The sequence below is a fragment of the Protopterus annectens genome, chromosome 17.part0 (assembly GCF_019279795.1).
Source record: "Protopterus annectens isolate FY-2018-M chromosome 17.part0, PAN1.0, whole genome shotgun sequence".
Classification (NCBI taxonomy): domain Eukaryota; kingdom Metazoa; phylum Chordata; order Ceratodontiformes; family Protopteridae; genus Protopterus; species Protopterus annectens.
The window spans coordinates 822062564-822074833 of record NC_056751.1 but is presented as its reverse complement, the minus strand read 5'-3'; the positions used below and the strand labels follow the sequence as shown (position 1 = coordinate 822074833).

The following is a 12270-nucleotide window of genomic DNA, read 5'->3' as shown; positions in this document are numbered from 1 at the left end:
TCTAGATTTTTGAGGTGAAGCATATTCATCAAATCAGGGTTTGACATGGCCTTATATGTCAGGCACAGGTCACCTCTGAGCAAGCGGTATGAGACTGAATAGAGCTGGAGTTCTTTCAGTCGGGCAGCATAAGACATATTTTTGAGACCCTTTATCCTTTTGGTGAGGAACTTTTGGGGCCTTTCCAGCTGCTGCAGGTGTCGGGTCAGATACATTCCGAATGGGGCATTGTATTCAATCATAGGTCTAATGAGTGATGAGTACGGGGGACGATGACCTCCCTTGATCTAGATGTGAATCCCTTCATGATCAGATGGGCAATGTAGAAGGTTTTCCTAACTACTTTAGCAACATGAGTGTCAAGCGAAGGCTACTGTCAACCTGGGTCCCCAGATCCCTGATGACTTCTTCTGTGCTCAGTGGATTGCCACCTATATGGTAGCTAGGGGTAACCTTGTTTTTCTCGAAGGGTATGACTATGCATTTCTTGGCATTTAACTTTAGGCCATGGCTCTGGCACCAGTTATCCGTTTCTGTGAGGCCCTTCTGAAGGATATCTGTGTCAGATGTGTTTTCGACTATGGCACCCAGTTTGCAGTCATCTACAAACTTTGTCAGCCATAACCCTCCTGTGTTTGCTTGTACTTCAGAAAAGTAGATGCCGAACAAGAGTGGACCCAGGACTGATCCGTGTGGGACACCACTTGTGACAGGCTTTGAGTCTGACATGGCTCCAGCAACTCTGACCCTGTGGGTTCTGTCACTTAGCCAGTTTGCAACCCATCTTGTGATGTATGGGTTTACATTCAAGCTGATGAGTTTTTCGATGATACCTGAGTGGGGTATTGTGTCGAAGGCCTTTGCCAGGTCAAGGTAGGCTGTATGGACTGCCTTTCCCTCATCAATGGCCTTGGTGACTGTCTCGAAAAAGTCAACCAAGTTTAAAAGGCATGATCTGCCTTTGACAAAGCCAAACTGGGTTGGATCCAAAGTCTGCAAGTTCCTTATGTCTTTATTTATGAGTTCCATTACGATCCTCTCCATGGCTTTTCAGATAAGGCTTGTCAAGCTAATGGGATGGTAATTTCCAGGGTCGGTGGAGGCACCGCCCTTGTGAAGTGGGACCACAGTCGCCGTGCGCCACTCCTTGGGTACGTATCCTGAGGTGAGGCTAAGATTAAACAGCTGTCCTAACTGTGGGTTTAATTCCTCATTGAGTTCGTGGAGCACACAGCCGGGGACACCATCCGGTCCCATGGATGCTGTGTTTTTTGCTTTGGAGAGAGCAGTTCTCACCTGGGTGTTGGAGATGTTTGGGGGGCTACAATCCTCTGGTATAGATCTCTCCTTTTGGGGGGGAGGGGGGGAGAAGTTTGCACTGAACCTGTCAGCCAGTATGTTGGCAATGTGTGTAGGTTCAGTAATCTTCACATCATTTTGAACTTCACATGAAAGTGGGTTGGTCTTGGTACTTAGAACCATGCCAGCCATTACTATTTGTAGGGATCTAGTTAGCCTGGGCTTGATATGTAGGGCCCTACCAGCCATTGCTGTTTATAGGGGCCTAGTTTCATCTGCTCCTGAGGGGCCATTACAGCTGTTGTTATTTATAGGTACCAGGCTCCATTTGCTCCTGAGGGGTTAGGCCATGTTGTGTGGTTAACTGCATTGCAATTGATTGTACAAACATCTTCTTCCTAGTCTTAGTAGACTGCTGAGCGGTCACTAATCTAGTGTTTAACATTTTCAGGGATTGTATGGGTGGGTGCAGATATGTATTAATAGGGATGAACCAATGATTACTGATTCAAAATGAATATTTAGGGATAGGCTGCTCATGTGGCCAGAAATATATAATTAATTTCCATACATTAAAGCTCAGACCTTCGTGGGGGGGGGGTGTTAGACCAGACCACATTTTGTCATGGATCCTGGTGGTCATTGTGGCTAGGTTAAGCCGGTGGGATACTATGAATTAAAGTTCCTTTGTGAATGGACCAACTAGGGAGCCCATGGACCTAGCTTATATTCTGTGGCTGTAACTAGAGCTAATTTTATAAAAAGTATGATGCAGTGTGATATAAGGGACCTAGAGTTCAGTGCATGCCATGTTTAACCTTGGGATCTCGTAGGTGAATGAGTTACACAATATATATGGAAATCTTGTAATAGATATTATTTGAGTGGATAGTGATAATCCTTAGCCCAAATAAAGATGGCAAAAAAAAAAGGGATCCCTCTATAAACCAACAATCAGTTGAATATATAGTTGTTGATGTTGACTTTATGGCTAAGATGCAAGATTTCTTTAATGGCTGTCCAGAATTTTTTTAGGGTTGTGTTTACTTTTATTCTGAAAGTTATTATAGTATAGTTTTTTTTGTCTTTGTTAATTTGCTTTTTAGTGCGATTGCTAAGCATTATGAAGTTTTCAAGATATTGTGGTGTTTTGTATTTTTGATATTCTTTCCATGTGTTTTCTCTAGCTTTCATTAGCATTTAACTAATGTATATTATCTGGGTTTACTCACTTTAGTCAAGTAGTCCATATACGAACCTCTGAAATGATGACCACAAAAGGTCAACAAACTGAACGTCAGCACGTTACCATATATGCTCTGAGAAACAACCTGTGCATACAATTTAAAAGAAAAAAAAAACTGTCCCTCTGTACCCCCGCACCCCCTGCTAATTATATGTACTAACTCCAAGACTGCGCAATCCCTGGGAAAAGGGAATATTCCCCTACCCAGGGATTGTCAGTCTCACACACCTGTTGATCATCTGCATATATAGACCAAATGAGGTTGATTAAACAAACGTCAACAAAGATGTACACACACACACACACATAGATACATATATATATATATATATATATATATATATATATATATATATATATATATATACATATAAAATGGAGATGGATGTGTGTGTGTGTGTGTGTGTGTGTATGGGGGGGGGGGGCTGTCCCCTACATGGAGTGCAGAGCACTTGCCCACTGCAAAATAGTGAGCAGATTTTCAAAGAACTCAGCTGTTATTCAGTTGTGCTCAACAAATAGTTTATAAAGAGATTATATTTCAGTAATTCAAAGGGGAAGCTATATACACAAAGCAGATTATTTTTTAGTGATTCAAAGGGAAAGCTATGCACACTCACACAAACACACACACATGCAGAGATATATGTCTAAACACATACATAATAAACACATATATATATATACACGTGTCTAATAAATGATTTTGAAGTTTTGTCTGCTGTTGTTCTGCTTGTATATTTATTTGTAACCAAGATGATAAATATATATGATCAGTTATTTCACCACACCTATTTCTTGCAGTTTTCTCACCATTTCTTCATTGCATTTGTAAATTGCATGCTCTGTCATTTGGTATTAGGTGATACCTTCTGAAATGAAATCAAGCAACACACCATCCATCGTTCTACCAGATGCTGCTAATACATCGGACAGGGATGCTACTTTACTTGCCCAAAACAGGTACAGACTGCTTGATAAAATATCTTTATAAGATAAGCTAAATGATTCCATATTGTATTCCTGCATGTTATGTTAGATAGCGTTTATTCTGCTGTAAATCATGACTACAAAAACACTAATGACAATATTTTAAGTGTAAGTTTCTATAAATGGCAATCAGATTCATCAAAGTAAGATATTCTGGGAATTAAAGAGTAATGCAGTTGGTGATTAATAATTATTTGTGTGTTTTAATGACCTTGTGTTCTTTAAAACAATATCATTAGTAGCTCTACAATAAATGTTATTGTGGAGAGCATGTCTGCTGTCCTTTTTTGAGTTCTGCTTACAGTGTATAATAACAAGCAAAAATACATATCCACAGAAGGAGGACATGACAACACATGGAAGTTTAAGAGAACAAACACTAAATGTATGCATTTTTATGATGCGACTTTGAAGGAAGTTGTAAACTGGCACATTGGTGCAGCAAAAAACTTTGTTGCCTCACAGCAAGAAGTTCCCTCATTCAGTTCTTGGCTGGAATGCCTTCTGTGTGAAGTGCGTGTGTGTCCTCCCTGTGTTGACATGGGTTTCCTCCCTTTGCTCTGGGTTCCTCCAGCATTCCAAAGACATGCAGTAGGTGGATTGGGCACTCTAAACTGGCCATAGGTGTGTGTGTGTGTGTGTGTGTGTGTGTGTGTGTGTGTGTGTGTGTGTGTGTGTGTGTGTGTGTGTGTGAGAGACTGTGCGATGTGAAAGAAGTATCGCTGCAGGGCTAGCTACCTGGTAGTGTAAACCTCAGCTGTAGTATTTGTCACTGTTGAAGTGACACCCCAACCCATATGGAAAATGGGAAAAAGGGGTTTTGGATGGATGGATGCAGGAGAATAAAACCATTGTCAGAGAATAAAGGACTAAACTCCCTGCTGTTAAAAAACACATTAATACTTTGTATTTAACCTAAATGTAATGCAATGTATTGGCCCACAGACTCTTTGTTAAATAGCTTATATGTTTCTGGGCCTTGGCTAACCAAGCGGCAATGTGTTTCTAATTTGTTTCTTACATAAAAAAATAATTAAGTAATTTAAAATCAGTGCACTAAACTAAATACAAATGAACTTGCTGAGAGCAGTGTTTGATTAGGAAGATGAAAACATTTATATATATATATATATATATATATATATATATATATATATATATATATATACACAGACACATACACACACACACACACACACACACACACACACACACACACACACATATATATATATAGGGTTCCTATTACGAAATGAAAGAGGCTAAACATCGAATGGCCTTAACTTTGGAAACGCCGTTCAATTATGTGCTTTTTGTGAGATCGCAGTACAGTGAAGACCGGAATATTTGCCCTTTCCTCACTGTAGTGTGATCTTGGAGTTGGTATATATAATTAGCAGGGGGTGTGGGGGGAGCAGCCCCCCACAAATGTGAGTTCATAGTCCGGCATTTTCAGCCTTTAGACCATTCAATGTTTAGTGCCTTTGGTGTTCTATATAGACTATATATATATATATATATATATATATATATATATATATATATATATATATATATATATATATATTTATGGAGATTATGAGGTGCCATTCAAGCTCTGGGATACACTGTCATGATGATTTAATGTAAATGTGTTGATAATGTTACCAACAGGCTTATCTAAGGTCAAGGCAATATGGACTACCACATTGTTCATAACAATGAAAGTATAATGAAAGTATAATGGTTTTGGTCAACAAACCTAAAGAGCAACAAGTGTATGTACAACTGGAGGCATTTGCATGACCACGAGTTACAGGAATCACATTTATGGGATCACCATTTAGCAGCAGGGTGCCCATGTCATAATTTCAAATTAAAAATTTGAAAGTGGATTTATTTTAACTTTTTATTGCCCTTGCTCTGTAGTACAGCAACTCCAGAGGTGTAGGGCATTTGGGGGCAAAACTTCCAGAAAGAGATAAAGATAGTTAATAAAGTTCTTATTTAGGAAGTTTAATGCTTTATAGTTCTACTCTTTAAAACATCAGTAGGGAGCCTTACAAAGTACCGTCCATGTTTATATAAGTCCTTGTTCTGAGGGTAGCTGTTGCCATCGAAAATATCACTTCTAGTAATGCACTGGCACAGCATGCTGGTATACAGTAAGAAGGTACTGCATCTTAGGACAGGAGAACACAGGAAATATGAAGTAATGACTTTAGCAGTCTTGTTTGGTCATTGCATCCATTTGGAGTACTTTTCACCTTATTGGACTTTGGACATTCGTGTGTTGTTATTCCTGTTGCTGAACGTGTCAGTGGGTGATTTCGGATTTTGCAGTTTAGTGCAAGATGGCCTGAAGTAGTGTGGGAGGCAGAAATACAAACATTGCTGTGGTCCTCAGCTGAGACAGCATGTTTAGCTGTTATGTATGTGTGCGCTCATTTGAAAGCAAAGCAGTAAGAAGGGTGAGATGAGCACTTAGTCCTACAGCAAGCAGTTTGGGGGTACAGTCAACACTTTGAAAGAGAAGCAGATGATACTTAAAAGTTATTGGTCACTTTCTGAAGAAGTTGTAAGTAACAAATCCTTGACATAGAATATAACCACCTTACCATAATGTATGTTTTTTTTTTTATGCACTAAGTATGTTTTTTTATTTTGTCGATATGGATGGTCCCATGAAATTTTTCGTGGAGTTGAAAATCTCTGCCATGACATCATGAAAGAATGCAAGTCCTCACTATCGAAGTTAAGGTGCTGACTACTGTACTTCCATGCCAAATGCTGCAGTAGAAATCTTTTACTTCCTAGACAAGTTGACAACCAGCTCTGACTGTTGGAATGCCTTACTTTTACAATTAACTTAAATGAGGATGTAGTAGTGAAACCACAATGTAAATCAGAAGCTGTTCTAAAGAATAAGTTGTTTTTACTTACACAGAATACACAGAAAACTTTGCAGATGCATGTAAATTATTACCAAATACCTACAACGACATCATTTTGTGGGTGTGGTTATACAGAAAAATTGAGAAAACAGTGAAATCAAAAATATTAAACAGCATACTATAACCTTCATTTTTTGCAAAATCATTTTCAACTTTAATATCAAGCATATAAATGGAAAATAACTTAGAAAAGTGCTTTAGAAAGTAACCACTACACTTTAAATGAGAGTCAGTCAGCATTTGTGTCTTACAAACATCACAACTACAAACCTCATCATTAAGGCTGTGTTGGGCATGGTAGCATGTAATCAGTCCTGGGCATTGAGAAGGAACACCACTAGTGGGACCCGTGGTGAAAAGGGGCTGTTTATATAATGTGGGCAATTGCGATTAAGAGAAGTGTTAGCTGCAATGAGGAAAGCGCTCATTGTCATCTAATCTGCAATGTCTCTGAATCCCCCTTAACTTGTTCTAGTGCAAATCAATACCTTCCTGCTGTAGTTAACATGGGATGTCCATGCATTGTGTTGGCAGAGACTTCCCCTTCATTTATTCTCCCACAAACATGCACACATTGAAACACACACACCAGTACACCACTTACCTACCCCTAAGTTGACAGAATGTCCCTGTTGTCTCTTTGTATTGTTTTCTCCCTGGCCTGGTAAATTACAGATCCTTACAGTCAGTAAATAATGCCAAACATTAGAGTTGCATTCTTCTTAGTGTATGTACAATGCATTGTTATGTGAGAGCTGCTACTCTATTAACTTTTTAAGGGAGTTCCAGTGCTAGTTTAAATATTGTCCCTGAGGTCATGGACTTTGGTGTTATTTGAAGAGTATCTGTGAGGTCTAATGGTGGTGCAGAGCTCTAATACAGTTGGTGGGTGAGCTGAAGGGAAGGTACAATATAAAGGGCTATCCCTGGTGTCTGGTGTTCCCCCATTGTTGCAGGATTTGCTCGTTAGTCTATGGAAGTGTGGAGGTATTATAGCCCCCTAGCCTCCCCCCAACAGAGCTCCCTCATCTGATCACATTCACAGAGACACCAACCCATACACACAGACATGTACGCACACACACACACACACACACACACACACACACACACACACACACACACACACACACACACACACACACACACACACATCAAGCACCCCAGCCTGATCACATTCACAGCCATGCTCACCCATTCCTCCACATACGCACACTAAATGATAGTAAGTGAACTGAAGAAAGGAGCTATACAACTTTTATACAATGAGCTTTATGAAGATACACTATTTACTTAATCTGAAGACTTTCTGAGATCCTCAGCTCCAAAAGGCCTTTTTCTTTTGTTCTCAACTTTGAGGGGACTTTCTTCGTCTTCATGTTCAAACTGGGGAGATACCCACTGGGGATTTTGTATTGCCCAGGTCACTATCCAACCTTGCTACAGCTCTGTTTGCAAGCCCTCAAATTTAGTGTGAACTGTCTTGTCCTGCAGATTCCTGCAGTACTTCGGCCTGCAAAGCATCTATACTTACATCAAAGGCTGCTCTGCATAAGCCAGTATCTCATAAAGGGCTGACATTCTTACACTCCTTTCCATACACATGATTGTTACACTCACTTATTCCCATCATACAGCTGCACAATTTCATAGGACATGCACCAGCTCATTTGCAGTAGATATCTCATAAGGACACATGCCACATGGCAGGTTCACCACTGGATCCTCAGAGTGGCACACGGCACCCCAATATATAGGCTGCAGCTAGCAAGGCAGCACATAATCAGTGAAGATTAATGTCATGTACACAACACAGTAATAAGCATATGAATATCTGTTTCTATTACTTTCTGTTTATTTGCTGATGAAAATTTGGATCTCTGGTCCAAGTGTTAGCTACACTGTTTGACCTACTGGGATGTAGGAGATCAAGGACCACTGAATATCTAAAAACACAGTAAATGAGCCACAGATCATCTCTCAGGAGTCTGTAAGTCACAGAGGTCAAGAACAGGTCTTACAGTCTTCATTTTGGTGTATGGCATTATGCTTCCTTGTTACTCCTGGAGGGCAACCACTGGTATCCCTCCAGGCTTGGATAACTAGAAACATGGATTTATCCACTCAAGGCAACCATCATAGTTCACAATTTATAAACAGTGTCATTGTTATGTATTATTTATGTTTATTTTAAGTAGTACATCCCCTTGATGTATATTGTTATCTCCTCTAGCAGTGCTTTCCATACATAGGCTTCAGATGGAACCGATCACAGATCGCTTTGATAACCAGGCAGAGGCCACTTCTATGTAGGCTACAGGAAACAGTACTAAGGTGGCTCCTGTTTTCCAGCACTATGATTTTTTGAACGATGAATCAATTTACATTTTCAGTTTCTTTCTGATGGTTTATGTAAAAGCTAGAAAACACAAGATTGTATTTGATAATGGGGTAGATTAGCGAGGCATAACATGGTACAGTGGTCTTTCTGGAAAAACTAGACAGGATCTTTAGAATTAGATAGGCTACATAATATGCTTTTTTTTTTTTTTACTTTTGCTGAATGCACACTGGTCATAACGTTTAAACTGTTGTCATTTTTATGATTTGACCGTTATTTTGCAATCATAATGAATGTCCTTTTTGTCTTGTCTAACAAAGCTACATTTAGTGACATTAGAGATGAGCTCTTTACTACAGCAGTAGATGCATATTTTGTACTACATCTTGGAAAACTTGAACATCTTTTATTGAAATAATTGCATTACTCAGTTTACAGTCATCTGCATATTTAGTAATCCATAACTAATTTCTCACCTTTTTGTTTCAGAAGAGTGGCCTAGAAAAGAAATTACCCTAGTACAGAGCCCTGTGAGGAATAGTTACAGGGATAAATCCCTGACTACAAGCCAAGTCACCCTAGTTTGATTAGCTTCAGAGTCACATGGTAGACAAATTAAGGCTAAGGGAATCAAACCCTGCACTATAAAGCAGCTTATTAACAGCTCGCAGCCTTATTCATCTGCACTAAGTACCAGTCAGATTGTTGTGACCAAAAACAGTGAATTTTACACTGGTGCACCTGCAAAAACAAGCTAAATTAAAATATTAACATTAAACTCACAGACTTCATCATGTCTACTTCATTAACAGCCAAATGATAAGCACGTAGTCAACAAAACAAGGAAACCAAGGATTGTATCCAAAAATGAGGCTCATATGATGACATTCCTGTTTACAACAATCAGTTCCTTTCTTTAAACTATAACTAATGTGCATTGTAGGAACTAAGTACACACACACACCCACACACACACACACACACACGCACACACGCACACACACACACACACATGCACACACACACACGCACACGCACACACGCACACACACACACACGCACACACACACACACGCACGCACACACACACACACACACACGCACACACACACACACACACGCACACACGCACACACACACACACACACACACACACACACACACACACGCACGCACACACACACACACACACACACACACACACACACACACACACACACACACACACTCACACCATATACAGCTACTTATATGACTATACAATGCAGATATTTGCTTGGGATCAAGTGAATGAACACATTTATAAACAATGGCACAGAAATGTATCTCAGGTTAGGGCTGCCAAAACCATATACTGGAAATCATTGCAACCTCGCTCTGCCCTGTCAGCTCCTTAGCTCAATAATCACAATCAAAGATCAATAAATCAGGAACAGATTTTAAATGTTTCTCATATATTTAGAAAGTTGCTAGAATAACAAGCCTTGCATTAGAAAGCATTTTTGAAGGATACAAAGTTTGAAACTCACATAATTGTTTAATGACTGCAACCCACAACAGTTTGCCAGAAAACTACACTTTTTACAAGGAACAAACAAAAATACCTCACAAGTTCCTTGCTCAAGAAGTCTGAACAATGCAAAAAGTAGTGAGGGGACAACTTTGAAATGTCTGTTAACCAAGTAAATTCACTGAACAGTGTCCCTTTCCAGAAGTGATCCAGGAGCACTGTCTGACTGATTTTTTCAAAAGTCACACAGTAGACAAATGGACATGGAAGGACTCAAACCCTGTACTTTTGACTACAAGAAGCAGTTCCTTAACATCTCAGAACCTTATATGCCAAGCTACTCAAATTCACTTGGAAAATTAACAGAATAACAGGTGTTGCATCACATGGAGTTTCTGAACAACGGTAAGTATAAAACTGTAATGACCAACTATTGACAGTAATCCCCAGTGAGTTTTCAGAAAATTAAGTTCATATGTTCATAGGATGATACTAGGCTATTGGCCCAGAGGCCCTTATAAGCCTAGCCAATAATTTTGCCCATGTTCCCACAAAGTCAGCACCGGTTTCCCCTGTTCAGCAAGGACACGTGGGATCCTAGGGAAGTATTTTTATAAGTTAATGAAGATATATCAGCTGAAGCAGATAATTAAGGCTTTAAGATGTTGGCAGTGTCAGTGACTCAACAGGGAATCACCCTTACTTTTGTTGTTGGAAGAACAGAAGGTTATGGGTTCTACTCCCACCCCTTGGTGTTTGGATTAATTTTCACTACTGACATTAGCATGTAGCATAAGGAGGTTGCTGCACTCATCAGCGCTATCCTTTGGATTAGATGTTAAATGGAGACCTCATTTGTATCAGCTGGTAGTAATTCAGGTAGATGTAAAGGATCCCATAGCACTTACTGAAAAAAAGGAAGGGGAAGGTGCCCTAGCTAAATTTCTCTTAGTATGAATGAGTCTCCTTTGAAAGTAGCCCAATTGCTTAAAGGGGCTAGCCTGATCAGCAAAAGCTGTAGTTAAGTCAAGGGTGCAGGGTTTGATTTTTGTAGCTCCATTTGCCTACTGTAAGACTCTCATCAAGTTGGTTACCAGATCATCATTTGAATATGAATCTCCCCTTGGTAAAAGATTGTCTGGAATTTCCCTTGATGTTATGGCAGTTGCAAATATTCCTGCAAAAGAAAGACCATGCTTGCTTGAATCTCACTGGTGGCTTTCTTTATAGGAATCTCATTGGTGGCTAAACTCAATCATTCCCTGGAACTCAAAAGAGCACAGAAGCGAAGCACTACTCAAAATTCACTTCAAGAATTCTCAGATGTCAGCTAAGTAGCTCAGCTGTCCCATGCAAATTGGGCAATTTTTTAATGACCAGGCTAGCCCCCAGCCACCATCAGGCCCTAGGCAGCTAACTATGTCATCTGGTGTGGACACATTTTGTTTAGTCAGAACTGTTTTTTTTTAACTTTAATGAGAGTAGAAGAAGAACCAAGTCATTTCAAGTCCTCTTATTGCTTGTCAAACCTTGAATTTTGTGGCTTTGCTGTAAGACAGTGGGCATGTTTGAAGTTAGTGTTGTCACCTGGAACACCTTCTGTGTGGAGTCTGCATGTCTTCCCTATGGTTGAGTGACATTAAAGACATGCAGGTAGGTGCGTGCGTGAATGGGTGTGTCTTCCTTGAAGGTTGGGCGTCGGGCTGGCAACTCGGCACCATAAAATTCCACTGCCAATCATTAGCGGACTGGAGTTCTGCTATGGTGACCCCTAACCAGGAAAAGCCGAAAGACATTGCTATGCTAACATTGTATTTTCAAGGCACTGCTCCTCATGCAGCCATTTTAGCCATGCACTGTATAGACACAGGCACATAGAATCATAAGTTTCTCATTATAACCCAAGTTCAGAAATTCTGCCGTACTTAGTAGTTTTACAAAGTGGCTCATT

The 12270-nt window shown here is 39.9% G+C and overlaps 1 protein-coding gene across 1 annotated transcript in view; it reads left to right on the top strand.

Annotated features, from left to right (window-relative positions):
* IRAG1 (inositol 1,4,5-triphosphate receptor associated 1) overlaps positions 1–12270 on the top strand; it is a 1344613-nt gene that overhangs the window by 837367 nt on the left and 494976 nt on the right. The window contains exon 6 of the mRNA XM_044059494.1: positions 3408–3508. Coding sequence (XP_043915429.1) covers positions 3423–3508 — 86 coding nt within the window. The 5' untranslated portion in view covers positions 3408–3422. The remainder of the gene's footprint in view (positions 1–3407; positions 3509–12270) is intronic.